General features: G+C 53.2%; 1 protein-coding gene across 4 annotated transcripts in view; it reads left to right on the top strand.

Annotated features, from left to right (window-relative positions):
- The window catches only part of HSF1 (heat shock transcription factor 1), a 79,253-nt gene that overhangs the window by 14,564 nt on the left and 48,375 nt on the right, over positions 1–16,314 (top strand). For all 4 annotated transcript variants that reach the window (XM_085533137.1, XM_085533135.1, XM_085533136.1 and 1 more), the window contains exons 2-3: positions 10,165–10,273; positions 16,111–16,247. In XM_085533137.1, the coding sequence (XP_085389263.1) occupies positions 10,165–10,273; positions 16,111–16,247 (246 nt within the window). The remainder of the gene's footprint in view (positions 1–10,164; positions 10,274–16,110; positions 16,248–16,314) is intronic.

Raw genomic sequence — 16,314 nt, 5'->3', positions numbered from 1 at the left:
TAATAACCCTAACAATGAGCCTGAATAATAACCCTAACGATGAGATTGAATAATATCCCTAACGATGAGCCTGGAACTCAGCGCTGTGCCATCCCCGTTTGAACGTAAAGGGGAAATAAAACCAAACGTGCAGCAGCTGCTGCTGCCTTTGTTCCATTCCGGTCTGTGCCTCCATCTCCCCCAGCTGATGTCCCGGCGCTGAGTCGCAGCTGCTGCCCACCCGGTGGTTGCAGGGTGGTCTATGGGGTGGTCCCTCCTTTCAGCGCCGCGTGAGGGAGCTCACACCACGAGGTGGGCAAAGCTGCAGCTTCCCTGGTCATAGGAGGATGTAGAGCTGCTGTAAGGCAGGGGCAGCTGTTTGCATAAAGCAGGAGCTGCTCTGCTGGCTGCATTTGGGGGGGGTCCTGCTGCAGAGCTGGCAGTGGGGGTGGGAGCAGGGGGGGCTCGGAGCATCGTTGGGCTATGAAGGTGCTGTATCCTCAGCAGGACTAAGCTGAGCTTCCATCTCTTCTATCCCAGGTTCGGGTGACCCCCCTGGGGTCTTCATTGCCCCCTGTGGCACTGGGCAGTGCTGGAGCCCTGAGGCACTGGGGGAGGAGCGGAGTGGGGCTGGTGAGGTCTGATTTGGCACCACGCAGGGGTTTGGTTTCAAGTTGTGCTGTCTTTTACATTGGCAGATAGTGGCAGGATGTGGGGGAATGGATTGAACATGAAAGAGAGGAGATTGGGCTCAAATGTAGGGAAATCCTTCACACAGAGGCGGTGCGGCCCCAGCACTGCAGCCCGGAGCTGTGGGTCCCCATCCCTGCAGCTGCCCGAGGCCATGGGGGGGTCCTGGGCAGCCGGAGCTGGGGGGCAGCCAGCCCAAAGTAGGGCTGGGGCTGGGGGGGTCCCTTCCAACCCAACCATTCTGGGGTTGTGTGATCTTTAAGGACCCTTCCAACCCAGCCATACTGTCTCTGTGATCAATAGGGATCCTTCTAAGCAAACTATTCAGTGGCACTATGTATGATCTTTAAGGACCCTTCCAACCCAACCATGCTCTGTCTCTACAGTCTTTAAGGACCATTCTAACCCAACCCATTCTATGGCTCTATAATCTTTAAGGACCCCTCCAACCCAACCATGCTCTGTCACTACAATCTTTAAGGACCCTTCCAACCCAACCATGCTCTGTCTCTGCAATCTTTATGGACCCTTCCAACCCAACCCATCCTATGGCTCTATAATCTTTAAGGACCCTTCCAACCCAACCATGCTCTGTCTCTACAGTCTTTAAGGACCATTCTAACCCAACCCATTCTATGGCTATATAATCTTTAAGGACCCTTCCAACCCAACCATGCTCTGTCACTACAATCTTTAAGGACCCTTCCAACCCAACCATGCTCTGTCTCTACAGTCTTTAAGGACCATTCTAACCCAACCCATTCTATGGCTATATAATCTTTAAGGACCCTTCCAACCCAACCGTGCTCTATCCCTACGATCTTTAAGGACCCTTCCAACCCAACTATGCTCTGTCTCTACAATCTTTAAGGACCCCTCCAACCCAACTCATTTTCTATGGCTCTACAATCTTTAAGGACCCCTCCAACCCAACCATGCTCTGTCTCTATAATCTTTAAGGACCCTTCCAACACAACCCATTCCATGTCTCTATAATCTTTAAGGATCCTTCCAATCCAACCGTTCTATGCCACCATGATCTGTAAGATCCCTTCCAAAACTATCATACTATGTCTCTATGAACTATAAGGACTCTCCCAATGCAATCATTCCATGGGTCTACGATCTGCAGAAGCCCTTCCAATCTATCCCCTGGCACTATGATCTGTAAGAACCCTTCCATCCTATCATCCCATGTCCCTAAGGACCCTTCCAACCCAACCTCCTCATGGCTTTGTGATCTGTAAGGACCCTTCCAACCCAACCACCCCATGGCTCTGTGATCTGTAAGGACCCTGACAACACAACCACCCCATGGCTCTGTGATCTGTAAGGACCCTGACAACACAACCATCCCATGGCTCTGTGATCTGTAAGGACCCTTCTAAAGCAACCTGGAAACATCGTGTCTGTGTGTCCAGCAGTGTGACTGCTGCTGTGGATGGAGTCTGTTTCATGCCACGTAGGCACATGCCTTGTGAGCTCCATCCTTGTGAGCTCCATCCTTGTGAGCTCCCATCCTTGTGAGCTCCATCCTTGTGAGCTCCCATCCTTGTGAGCTCCATCCTTGTGAGCTCCATCCTTGTGAGCTCCCATCCTTGTGAGCTCCATCCTTGTGAGCTCCATCCTTGTGAGCTCCATCCTTGTGAGCTCCCGTCCTTGTGAGCTCCATCCTTGTGAGCTCCCATCCTTGTGAGCTCCATCCTTGTGAGCTCCCATCCTTGTGAGCTCCATCCTTGTGAGCTCCATCCTTGTGAGCTCCATCCTTGTGAGCTCCCATCCTTGTGAGCTCCATCCTTGTGAGCTCCATCCTTGTGAGCTCCCATCCTTGTGAGCTCCCATCCTTGTGAGCTCCATCCTTTGTGAGCTCCCGTCCTTGTGAGCTCCATCCTTGTGAGCTCCCGTCCTTGTGAGCTCCATCCTTGTGAGCTCCATCCTTGTGAGCTCCATCCTTGTGAGCTCCCGTCCTTGTGAGCTCCCGTCCTTGTGAGCTCCATCCTTGTGAGCTCCATCCTTGTGAGCTCCCGTCCTTGTGAGCTCCCGTCCTTGTGAGCTCCATCCTTGTGAGCTCCATCCTTGTGAGCTCCCGTCCTTGTGAGCTCCATCCTTGTGAGCTCCATCCTTGTGAGCTCCATCCTTGTGAGCTCCCTCCTTGTGAGCTCCATCCTTGTGAGCTCCCATCCTTGTGAGCTCCCATCCTTGTGAGCTCCATCCTTGTGAGCTCCATCCTTGTGAGCTCCATCCTTGTGAGCTCCCGTCCTTGTGAGCTCCATCCTTGTGAGCTCCCGTCCTTGTGAGCTCCCATCCTTGTGAGCTCCATCCTTGTGAGCTCCCGTCCTTGTGAGCTCCATCCTTGTGAGCTCCATCCTTGTGAGTTCCCATCCTTGTGAGCTCCATCCTTGTGAGCTCCATCCTTGTGAGCTCCCGTCCTTGTGAGCTCCATCCTTGTGAGCTCCATCCTTGTGAGCTCCCGTCCTTGTGAGCTCCATCCTTGTGAGCTCCATCCTTGTGAGTTCCCATCCTTGTGAGCTCCATCCTTGTGAGCTCCATCCTTGTGAGCTCCATCCTTGTGAGCTCCCGTCCTTGTGAGCTCCATCCTTGTGAGCTCCATCCTTGTGAGCTCCATCCTTGTGAGCTCCCTCCTTGTGAGCTCCATCCTTGTGAGCTCCATCCTTGTGAGCTCCCGTCCTTGTGAGCTCCATCCTTGTGAGCTCCATCCTTGTGAGCTCCCTCCTTGTGAGCTCCATCCTTGTGAGCTCCCATCCTTGTGAGCTCCCATCCTTGTGAGCTCCATCCTTGTGAGCTCCATCCTTGTGAGCTCCCATCCTTGTGAGCTCCCATCCTTGTGAGCTCCATCCTTGTGAGCTCCCGTCCTTGTGAGCTCCCGTCCTTGTGAGCTCCATCCTTGTGAGCTCCATCCTTGTGAGCTCCCATCCTTGTGAGCTCCATCCTTGTGAGCTCCCATCCTTGTGAGCTCCCATCCTTGTGAGCTCCATCCTTGTGAGCTCCCGTCCTTGTGTCCCATAGCACAGGGGGGGAAATGGGTGCTGGAGCAGCAGCCCCCTCATTGTGCCCCTCTGGGCCACCCCCATAGAGGTGCTTAACTGCCCTGTGTGAGCTGCTTGTGACAGAGCTGCCCTTGGTGGGCTGGAGCGCTTTGGAAGCGATCCTAAAGAGCAACTGGAGCCGAGCAGCGAAATGGAAAGGAGATAAAATGAGAGATTGAACAGAAAGCCATCATGTGTCCTCACCTCTCCGAGCACAAAATCCTCTCCTGGATGAAAGAAGTGGGGCTGATCCAACGTAGCTGGAGCTGAGCAAAGCTTTTGATGCTCTGCCATGTGGAAAATTGTAACTGAAACTGGAGACGGTGGGGATTAGTGCAGGAATGTGGAGGGGGCTGATGGAGACAGCGCTGATCTGAGGGGCTGCTCTGCATGGGGGGGGGACTGCAGCCCAGGGATCCCAGGGCAGACTTTGGGGCCAGGGGAGACGTTACCCCAGGTGCTGTTGGGCACAGTGAACAATTGGGGTGCCAGCGTGCAAAAGGCTTAGGGTGCCAGTGTGGAAAAGACTTTGGGTGCCAATGTGGAAAAGACTCGGGGTGCCAATGTGGAAAAGGCTTGGGGTGCCAGTTTGGCAAGGACTTGGGGTGCCAATGTGGAAACAGCTTGGGATGCCAGTGTGGCAAGAATTTGGGGTGCCCATGTGGCAAAGGCTTGGGGTGCCAATGTGGAAAAGACTTGGGGTGCCAATGTGGAAAAGGCTTGGGGTGCCAGTTTGGCAAGGACTTGGGGTGCCAGTGTGGAGACAGCTTGGGATGCCAGTGTGACAAGAATTTGGGGTGCCAGTGTGGAAAAGGCTTGGGGTGCCAACGTGGCAAGGGCTTGGGATGCCAGTGTGGAAAAGGCTTAGGGTGCCTATGCAGAAAAGGCTTGGGATGCCAATGTGGAAAAGGCTTGGGGTGCCAATGTGGAAAAGACTCGGGGTGCCAATGTGGAAAAGGCTTGGGGTGCCAGTTTGGCAAGGACTTGGGGTGCCAATGTGGAAACAGCTTGGGATGCCAGTGTGGCAAGAATTTGGGGTGCCAAATTTGGGCAAGGGCTTGGGGTGCCAACGTGGCAAGGGCTTGGGGTGCCAATGCAGAAAAGGCTTGGGGTGCCAATGTGGCAAAGTCTTGGGGTGCCAATGTGGAAAAGACTTGTGATTCCAATGTAGAAAAGGCTTGGGATGCCAATGTGGAAAAGGCTTGGGGTGCCAGTGTGGAAAAGGCTTGGGATGCCAATGTGGCAAGGGCTTGGGGTGCCAGTGTGTCAAAGATTTGGGGTGCCAGTGTGTCAAGGGCTTGGGTTGCCAATGTGGAAAAGGCTTGGGGTGCCAATGTGGCAGGGGTTTGGGATGCCAGTGTGGAAAGGGCTTGGGGTGCCAGTTTGGCAAGGACTTGGGATGCCAATGTGGAAACAGCTTGGGATGCCAGTGTGGCAAGAATTTGGGGTGCCCATGTGGAAACAGCTTGGGATGCCAGTGTGGCAAGGACTTGGGATGCCAATGTGGAAAAGGCTTGGGGTGCCAGTGTGGAAAAGACTTGGGGTGCCAGTGTGGAAAAGGCTTGGGATGCCAATGTAGAAAAGGCTTGGGATGCCAATGTGGCAAGGACATGGGGTGCCAATGTGGCAAAGCCCTGGGGTGCCACCGTTGCATGGATTTGGGATGCCAGCGTGGCACATGTCAGTGGTCAGTGCTGGAGGGGAGCCACACTGAGACCAAGAGCTGGAGGGGCTTCTGCAGGAGCAAACTCACCCAGCAGCCAAGAAAAGCCCAGGTGCCAATGTGTAATAATCCCACCTGAGTGCAGTGAGGTGCATTAATCCCACCTGGGTGCAGTGAGGTGCATTAATCCCACCTGGGTGCAGTGTGGTGCATTAATCCCACCTGGGTGCAGTGTGGTGCATTAATCCCACCTGGGTGCAGTGTGGTGCATTAATCCCACCTGGGTGCAGTGTGATGCATTAATCCCACCTGGGTGCAGTGAGGTGCATTAATCCCACCTGGGTGCAGTGTGGTGCATTAATCCCACCTGGGTGCAGTGTGATGCATTAATCCCACCTGGGTGCAGTGAGGTGCATTAATCCCACCTGGGTGCAGTGTGGTGCATTAATCCCACCTGGGTGCAGTGTGGTGCATTAATCCCACCTGGGTGCAGTGTGGTGCATTAATCCCACCTGGGTGCAGTGAGGTGCATTAATCCCACCTGGGTGCAGTGTGGTGCATTAATCCCACCTGGGTGCAGTGAGGTGCATTAATCCCACCTGGGTGCAGTGTTGTGCATTAATCCCACCTGGGTGCAGTGAGGTGCATTAATCCCACCTGGGTGCAGTGTGGTGCATTAATCCCACCTGGCTGCAGTGAGGTGCATTAATCCCACCTGGGTGCAGTGTGGTGCATTAATCCCACCTGGGTGCAGTGTGATGCATTAATCCCACCTGGGTGCAGTGTGGTGCATTAATCCCACCTGGGTGCAGTGTGATGCATTAATCCCACCTGGGTGCAGTGTGGTGCATTAATCCCACCTGGGTGCAGTGAGGGCAGGTGCAGTTGTGAGCCCGGCTGTGTGCAGTCCTGGCTCTTTAGTGCTGTGCTGGCAACTGCAGGGCTCGGTGGGACGGGGTCAGCTCTGCGTCATGGAACGAGATCCAGGTTCTGGAACGAGATCCAGGTTGTGGAACGAGATCCAGGTTGTGGAACGAGATCCAGGTTCTGGAACGAGATCCAGGTTCTGGAACGAGATCCAGGTTCTGGAATGCGTTTGGAGCTCTCGTGTGGCTCTGCCAGAATGAAAATCCTCCTGCAGCTGCTTTGCAGGTGCTCGTATAACAGAGCAGCTCCTGTTGTGCCAGAGAGCTGATGGGGGCCGGGCTTGATGGAATGGCACCGTGGGTCCCAGAGCCGCCTGGATGGGGTGGGTCTGGGCTGCTGGTTGTGGGGTCACAGTGATGGCACCGGTGGTCAAAGGAAGGGCAGCTGCTGTTGTGCTGCAGAGCTGCTCAGCCTGCAGTTGGACTTGGGGTGGATGGTTTTAGGGGTGGGGGTTGGATTAGGGTCAGGATCAGCAGCTCCGTGTCCAGGTGGGGGCGGTGATGGGTGCTGTCCCCCATTGGGAAGCAGTGCTCTATCACCCTTTACCAATAGCTCATCCCAGGTCCTGGTGTGATCCTACAGTGGCTCATCCCGGGTCCTGGTGTGATCCTACAGTGGCTCATCCCAGGTCCCGGTGTGATCCTACACAGCCCCATCCCTCGTGGTTCCTGCAGTGCATTGCTCTGCTCCGAGCTGTTCCCGTTCTGACAGCAGCTGTCTATGGGGCCGTGGGCTCAGAGCAGCCCCATCCCCACCTGGCTGCCCCGCTGTGCCCCGGGCCCATGCACCGAGACTGGCAGCGTGTGGAATTGCTTTAATTCGCTCCCAGATGTTGGCATTGCCGCTCAGCCTGCACGGCTCGGCTTAATTTGCTCAGGAGGCAGCGGCTGTTGCAGGAAGCGGCTAATTGGGACCAGCGGCCAATTAACAGATTACCAGCTGTGTGGTTTGGGCCGTCCTCGTCAGAGCACTGAATACAAAACCCTTCCAACTCAACCCCTCTGTGGCTCTTTGACCTGTAAGGGCCCTTCCAACCCAACCAACCCATGCTTTTGTGATCTTGAATGACCCTTCCACCCAACCATTCTATATCTCTGTGGTCTTTCATGACCCTTCCAACCCAACCATTCTATATCTCTATAGTCTTTCATGACCCTTCCAACCCAACCATTCTATATCTCTATGGTCTTTCATGACCCTTCCAACCCAACCATTCTATATCTCTATAGTCTTTCATGACCCTTCCAACCCAACCATTCTATATCTCTATGGTCTTTCATGACCCTTCCAACCCAACCATTCTATATCTCTACGGTCTTTCATGACCCTTCCAACCCATCCATTCTATATCTCTATGGTCTTTCATGACCCTTCCAACCCAACCATTCTATATCTCTATTGTCTTTCATGACCCTTCAACCCAACCATTCTATATCTCTATGGTCTTTCATGACCCTTCCAACCCAACCATTCTACATCTCTATGGTCTTTCATGACCCTTCCAAACCAACCATTCTATATCTCTATGGTCTTTCATGACCCTTCCAACCCAACCATTCTACATCTCTATGGTCTTTCATGACCCTTCCAAACCAACCATTCCATATCTCTATGGTCTTTCATGACCCTTCCAACCCAACCATTCTACATCTCTATGGTCTTTCATGACCCTTCCAACCCAACCATTCTATATCTCTATGGTCTTTCATGACCCTTCCAACCCTACCATTCTATATCTCTATTGTCTTTCATGACCCTTCCAACCCAACCATTCTATATCTCTATAGTCTTTCATGACCCTTCCAACCCTACTATTCTGTATCTCTATGGTCTTTCATGACCCTTCCAACTCAACCATAGAATCATCTGAGAGCTGGGCACCATTCCATGGCTCTGTGATCTATAAGGACCCTTCTGGGTCCCCCAGGGAGTGCTGCGGTGCTGGCTGTGCCGCAGAGCAGCTTAATGGCAGCACGGTGGCAGCGCGGGGCTGGCTGCTGGTGGGGCAGGCAGTTGGTGCTGGTGCCCGAGCTGCAGCCGCGTGCCCCAAACTTTATGCCTGAGCCCCACACCCGGCTCTGTGACCGTGTCCTGAGCCCCAGCTCTGTGCACAAGTAATTCCTTACCCAAACCCTGTCTCCAGGTCCTTTATCCACCCCCTATGCCTGGGCTCAATGCCTGAGTCCCATAGAACCACAGAGTCCTTAGGGTTGGAAGGGACCTTTGAAGGTCATAGAATCATAGAATCATAGAATGACCCAGGTTGGAAAAGACCTTGAAGATCATCAAGTCCAACCGCAGCCAAACAAGAACCCTATAACCATAGTACCCTATAACCATAGTACCCTATAACCATAGTACCCTATACCCATTGTACCCTAACTCTTAACAACCCTACACTAAATCATATCCCTGAGCACCACATCCAAACGACTCTTAAACACACCCAGGGATGGCGATGTCATCTGGTCCAACAGCCCTGCACTGAGCAGGGATGTATTCCAACCCCATGCCAGTCCCATGCCCAAACCCCACACTTTCATCCCATACACAGACTCCATGCCAGAGTCCCGTACCCAATGCCCATGCTCAAACCCCAAGCTTCATGCCAGTGTCCCGTACCCAAACCCCATACCCAGGACCACTACCCAAGTTCTATGCCCACTTCCCATACCCAAGCTCCATGCCAAAGTCCCATACCCAAGCTCTGTACTCAAATCCCGTGCCAAAGCCCTATACCCAAGTCCCATAGCCAAGCTCTGTAGAGTCATAGAATCCCAGAAGGGAAATGGTGCCAAAGTCCATCCCATACCCCAGCCTGGTGCCTGGGCATGGGCTCTGGTTCAGGTCCTGGCAGCAGCACAGTGAACATGGATGGTGTCAGGAGCTGATCCCCATCCCTGAGGATCTCCCCAGGGAGGTGGTTGAATCGCCATCCCTGGGTGTGTTTAAGAGTCGTTTGGATGTGGTGCTCAGGGATATGATTTAGTGTAGGGTTTTTAGAGTTAGGTTACTATGGTTATAGGGTACCATGGTTATAGGGTACTATGGTTATAGGGTACTATGGTTATAGGGTTCTGGTTAGGCTGTGATTGGACTTGATGATCTTCAAGGTCTTTTCCAACCTGGGTAATTCTATGATTCTATGGGTCTCTATGGGTCACTATGGGTCTCTATGGGACGCTATGGGTCACTATGGATCTCTGTGGGGTCACTATGGGTCTCTATGGGTCTCTGTGGGACGCTATGGGTCACTATGGATCTCTGTGGGGTCACTATGGGTCTCTGTGGGATGCTATGGGTCACTGTGGATCTCTGTGGGGTCACTATGGGTCCCTATGTGTCACTATTTGTCTCTATGTGTCGCAGTGTTTCGCTCTGTTCCCTCAGTGAGGGATATGATTTAGTGTAGGGTTGTTAGAGTTAGGGTTCTGGTTATAGGGTACTATGGCTATAGTGTACTATGGTTATAGGGTACTATGGTTATAGGGTTCTTGTTTGGCTGCGGTTGGACTTGATGATCTTCAAGGTCTTTTCCAACCTGGGTCATTCTATGATTCTATGATTCTATCTTGCCTTGCTCGGGTGGTAACAAGCTGAGGATCCTCATGAGGTGGGGCCCATATCGGTCCTCCAGAACCCCAGGGCTGGTATGTGGGGAGGGAAAAGGGAAGGGATGGATGGATGGATGGATGGATGGATGGATGGATGGATGGATGGATGGATGGATGGGCTGCACAGAACCAAAGGATGGGTTGGGTGGGAAAGGCCCGCGAGCCCCATCCAGTTCCAGTCCTCACTCCCCTTCTTGTTGTGATCGCGGCTGATAACGTTGCTGTTCTGTTTTGTTCTGCACAGAGTGGAAACAGCTTCCATGTGTTTGACCAAGGACAGTTTGCCAAGGAGGTGCTGCCCAAGTACTTCAAGCACAACAACATGGCCAGCTTCGTGCGGCAGCTCAACATGTGTGAGTATTGGGGGGGATAAGGGGGAGGGGGGTCCCTCCGGGTCCCTCCCTGCAGCTCATGGGGCTCAGGGCTGCAGGGGGGACCCAGCTTTAACCCAGGGAGTGTTTGCAGCCTTTGCAGCCTTTGCACCCATTCCGTTTTGGGGACCCAGCAATAAGTTGAAGGTGGTTGATGGGCTTAACAGCGCTGCAAACTGGTGCTGGATGAAAAGAGCCGTGGGACTCCTTTCATCTGGGCAGCCCCGTTAATTAGCTGAGGAGCTCTCAGTGCAGCCTTTGTGCTCGATGCCAGCCCTGCAATGAAGGAGGAACGGGGCTGGAACGCGTCCAGTTCACACACACACACACACACACACACACACACACAGAGCAGCAGCTTGTTCATTTTCCGCCTGTTTCTGCAGGGGCCGTTGCGGTCAGCGTTATGGAAAGCAGATGCTGAGTGAACTCGCTCTTCTCAACAGCTCTTAACTTCCCTCGTGTTAGGGCTGCAGCTCTCAGAGCGGGGCTGGAAGGATCTCGGTCCATTGGGTGCCTCCATCTCTGGGTTGTCCTGATGGTGTTGAGTCTCCCCTGCCCATTCTGATCCTCCCCTGCCCTTTCTGTCCCTCCCCTGCCCTTTTTGATCCTCATTTGCCCTTTCTGTCCCTCCCCTGCCCTTTCTTTTCCTCCCCTGCCCTTTCTGTCCCTCCCCTGTCCTTTTTGATCCTCATCTGCCCTTTTTGATCCTCATCTGCCCTTTCTGTCCCTCACCTGCACCTTCTGAGCCTCCAGTTGGAATCAGGGAATCACTGAGGTTGAGAAGGACCCAGAGCCACATCCACGTGTCTCCAAAATCCCTGCAGGGATGGAGCCCCCCCCCCCTCCCAGTGCCCAACTGCCCTTTCCATAGAGAAACTCTTCTTGATATCCAATCTAATCTCTGCTGCCACAACTTGATTCCTCTCTTCAATCCTCTCTGCTATTTATTTCCCCTTTTCTTCCCCCTAAGAGTAACCAGAGCTGGGTTTGATTCTCCTGGGCTGTTCTCCAGCTTTCAGTCATTTGCATCCCGTTCCACACTGACTTTGTTGCATCAGGGCTGAAGTGCAGCACCCAGCACTGGGTTTATCACCGAGTGCAATGAGCAGAGCAGGTCATGTCCTGGAGCTGTTCCTGTTGTGAACACCATGTTATGGCACAGGCCTTTTGCTGCACGGTGTCCCAGCAGACATTTATTGCCTTTTAGTGGTGCTGGTGTGTAGCTGAGGAGCGGCAGCTGGTTTGCTCCCATCCTCTGAGAAGTGTTGAGAGTTACCAGGGGATGAGGGGATTCCACCTCCCCTTGCAGCTGAGGAGGAGGTGCCCAAATGTCAAACCATGCCAGATAATCAAGGGTGATGCTGGACTGGATCTGTGTCATCGTGGAGTCATGGATGGGTTGGAAGAGTCCTTAAAGACTTCAGAGCCTTGGAATTGTTGGGTTGGAAGGGTCCATTAAGATCATAGAGCCACGGAATGCTTGGATTGGGTTGGAAGGGTCCTTCAAGGTCATACAGTTGTGGAGTGGTTGGGTTGGAAGGTTCCTTAGAGATTGTAGAATTATGGAGTGGGTGGGTTGGGAGGGTCCTTAAAGGGTCATAGAGCCTTGGATTGCTTGGATTGGAAGGAGGGGTCCTTAAAGATCACAGAGCCATGGGATGGTTGGGTTGGAAGGGTCCTTAAAGGTCATAGAGCCATGGGATGGTTGGGTTGGAAGGGTCCTTAAAGGTCATAGAGCCATGGGATGGTTGGATTGGAAGGGTCCTTTCTCAGGGACATGCTTTAGCGGAGGGGTGTTAGAGTTAGGGTGGTATAGTTAGGTTGTGTTTGGAAGGGTCCTTGAAGGTCAGGAGCTGTGGAATGGCTGGATTAGAAGGGTCCGTAAAGATATCAGAACCACAGAATGATTGGGTTGAGTTGAAAGGATCCTTAGAGATCACAGAGCCATAGAATGGTTGGGTTGGAAGGGTCCTTACAGATCACAGAGCCATGGGATGGTTGGGTTAGAAGGGTCCTTACAGATCATAGAGCTATGAAATGGTTGGGTTGGCAGGATCCATGTAGATCAATGCTATGGAATGGTTGGGTAGGAAGGGTCCTTAAAGATCACAGAGCCATGGGATGGTTGGGTTGGAAGGGTCCTTCAAGGTCACAGAGCCATGGGATGGTTGGGTTGAAAGGGTCCTTGTGGATCACAGAGCCATGGGATGGTTGGGTTGAAAGGGTCCTTGTGGATCACAGAGCCATGGGATGGTTGGGTTGGAAGGGTCCTTACAGATCACAGAGCCATGGAATCACAGCATGGTTGGGTTGGATGGGACCCCCCATCACCACCCCTGCCCTGGGCTGGTGCTGCCCTCAGCTCAGGCTGCCCAGGTCCCCTTCACAGCCCTGCTGGGTTGGGGTTGTACTTGTGGATGTCAGAAATCCCTCCTGCCCTCAATGGTTCCACTATTCCCTGATCTTTGTCCCTTTGTCTCGTGGGGCTGACTGTGTGATGCGCCATTTTGGTGTCAGTACGCCGGGTTTTGGGTCTTGCATTGCAGATGAGGAAACGTAAGCAGCACTTTCAGGTGTTCCTGCTTCCCTTTCTTTGTGCAAGTTGAAGCTGTGCTTTAACGTGATCCAGCTCTTCCCACTCAGCATTAAGGATGGGGAGCTGTAAGGGGGATTTCTCCGCTTGTGCTGCATTTGAGTGCTTTGGTTCAGGTAAAGCTGATGGAGGTGAGGTCTGTGTATCCAAACAGTTCAGGGTCTGTCCACCACCACTCATCCTGTGCTGCAGGAGATGGACGTTGCTCAAACTGCACAGCATATTTCTATGTGCAAAGCCCGCCTTGCGAGCAGCCCTGCCTTGCAGCCCCATGGAGACGAGCACTGATCTCCAGCTGAGATCTTGAAGGCTCTCAGCTGTAGCAGGGGGTGATATTTCCATTGCCTTTCATCACCTTGAAGGCTGTGGGGTGTTGCTGTGGGGCCCTTTGTGTTCTGGAGGATCCCTTGGACAGCTGAGCACCGGATCTTGTCACGGTGTGATACGTCCAGTCTCTGCATCGTAGAACCACAGCATGATTGGGCTGGAAGGGTCCTTGGGGATCATAGAACTGTGGAATGGATTGGGTTGGAAGGGTCCTTGAAGGTCATAGAGCCATGGGATGGATTGGGTTGGAAGGGTCCTTGAAGGTCATAGAGCCATGGGATGGATTGGGTTGGAAGGGTCCTTGAAGGTCATAGAGTCATGGGATGGATTGGGTTGGAAGGGTCCTTGAAGGTCATAGAGCCATGGGATGGATTGGGTTGCGTTGAGTTGGAAATGATACTTAAAGGTCACAGAACCATGGATTGGGTTGGGTTGGGTAGGGCTGGGATGGTCCTTAAAGATCACAAAGCCATGGAATGGATTGGTTTGGAAGGGTCCTTGAAGGTCATAGAGCCATGGGATGGATTGGGTTGGAAGGGTCCTTGAAGGTCATAGAGCCATGGGATGGATTGGGTTGGAAGGGTCCTTGAAGGTCATAGAGCCATGGGATGGATTGGGTTGGGTTGAGTTGGAAATGATCCTTAAAGGTCACAGAACCATGGATTGGGTTGGGTTGGGTAGGGCTGGGATGGTCCTTAAAGATCACAAAGCCATGGAATGGATTGGTTTGAAAGGGTCCTTGAAGGTCATAGAGCCATGGGATGGATTGGGTTGGAAGGGTCCTTGAAGGTCATAGAGCCATGGAATGGATTGGGTTGGAAGGGTCCTTGAAGGTCATAGAGCAGTGGGATGGATTGGGTTGGGTTGTGACATGCGGAAACTTTTCACTCTTCACTTGGGAGGGTCTTGAAAAGTCATAGAACCGTAGAATGGTTTGGATTGGGTTGGGTAGGGTTGGAAGGATCCTTTATGGTCATAGAGCCATCAAATGGTTGGGTTAGAAGGGTCTTTAAAGATCACAGTGACACAGTATGGGTTGGAAGGGTCCTTAAAGATCATAGAGTCATGGAATCACATCACGGCTTGTGTTGGAAGGAACCTCAAAAATAACAGAACCATGAAACCACAGAGTTGTTGCATTAGAAGGGTCTTTAAAGATCATAGAACCATACAATGGTTGGGTTGGAAGGGATCTCCCATCCCAAGCCCTGCCGTGTGTTGGCTGCCCCCCAGCTCAGGCTGCCCAGGACCCCCCCACGGCCTCGGGCAGCTCCAGGGATGGGGACCCACAGCTCCTCTGGTTGGAGGATTTCCCCATATCTGAGCCCCACATCCCCTCTTTGAGCTTAAAGCTGTTCCCTTTGCTCCCATCACTCTCATTTACCTCGCTCTCCTCCTGTTTCTCCCCCTTTGAGCTTAAAGCTGTTCCCTTTGCTCCCATCACTTATTTAACTCACTCTCCTCCTGTTTCTGGGCTCCCTGTAACTCTGGGAGGCTGTGCTGGGGTCTCAGATCCTTCAGCTCCCCAGCTGTCATCCTGTCCCCATATGGAGGTGCTGTATGAGCATCCCCGTGCCCTCCTCTGTGCTGCCCTCAAAGCTCAGCCCTGCAGGTTCAGCCTCTTCCCAACTAAGATGGGAGCAAAACTTTCCTACAGTGCCTTCATGGGAACAGGAAGGATCAGAAATAGAATTAACCCAGGTTGGAAAAGACCTTGAAGATCATCAAGTCCAAATGTAGCCGAGACCCTTTGGAAGACCTTGAGGTGTCCTAATGGCCTTCCTGCTCTGAGCCAGGCTCTTGGATCTCAGCCTGGGGATGGGGAATGGTTTCTTCTCCCAAGGAACCGTTGGATGTTGGCATGGGCTGCCCAGGGTGGACGTGGGGGCACCAGCTCTGGAGGTATTGAGGGGATGTGGCACTTGGGTTGATCCCATTCAGTCCATTACTGGGATTGAAAGTTGGGCCCGGTTGATTATAATGATGTTCAGCACAGCAGAGTGCAGGTTTTGCACTTGTGCTGGAGGAACGCCATGCGTTTATACATGGAAGGAGCAAAGCAATCCTTGAGAGCAGCCCTGCAGACAAGGGCCTGGGGGTCCTGGTGGGTGAAAAGCTTCATATGAACCAGCAATGCGTGCTTATAGCTCAGAAATCAAACGGGATCCTGGGCTCCATCAGCAGAGGGGTGGCCAGCAGGGGCAGGGGGGGGATCGTCCCTCTCTGCTCTGCCTTTGGGAGACCCATCTGCAGCGCTGCATCCAGGTGTGGGGCTCCAATACAAGACAGGGAGCTGCTGGATGAGGGTGCAGAGGAGGCCACCAAGATGCTCAGGGGGCTGCAGCACCTCCAGTACAAAGACAGGCTGAGGGAGCTGGGCTTGTTCAGCATGGAGAAGGGGAGGCTGCGGGGTGAGCTCAGTGCAGCCTGCCAGGACCCAAAGGGAGCCCACAGACAGGAGGGGAGTGGGCTCTATGAAAGGGAGGATAACAGCAGGATGAGGGGAGATGGTTTGGAGCTGAAGGATTTAGCAGATGGCTGATGAGAAATGCCCCCATTAAACAGAGCTGCTGAGCTCGGGGCTGGGGGGCAGCGTGTGATGGATGCTGGGCAATGCTGGGTGCTTCCCTGCAGACCTGGGGCTGAGATTGGGGAGCAGGGAGGCTGATTGCAGCCCCCCCATTCAGTGCCAGCCATTCCAGCCTGTCAGCAGCAGAAATGGGCTTGGGGAGAGCGGAGATTTGTGTTCCACAACACGTTTATTGGGGGGGAGGTCAGTTTGAATGGAGCCCAGCGCTGACAGCAGTGTGTATTGAAGTGTTGGGGGGGCCCTGAGCTCCCCTCTGCTTTCTGAAGCCCATGTTTAACCTTCAATGCTTTCCCTGTTTGTTTCCAGATGGCTTCAGGAAGGTGGTGCACATCGAGCAGGGGGGGCTGGTGAAGCCGGAGAAGGACGACACCGAGTTCCAACATCCCTATTTCATCCGCGGCCAGGAGCATCTGCTGGAGAACATCAAGAGGAAAGTCACCAGCGTAAGTGTGTGATACCAGTGTGTGTGCTGCCAGTATAAGTGTGTGCTACCAGCATAAGTGTGTGCTA

This window comes from Coturnix japonica, unplaced genomic scaffold (genome assembly GCF_054131305.1).
Source record: "Coturnix japonica strain WE unplaced genomic scaffold, WE-NBRP24 Scf054, whole genome shotgun sequence".
Lineage (NCBI taxonomy): Eukaryota > Metazoa > Chordata > Aves > Galliformes > Phasianidae > Coturnix > Coturnix japonica.
This window is presented reverse-complemented; position numbering and strand designations above follow the sequence as displayed.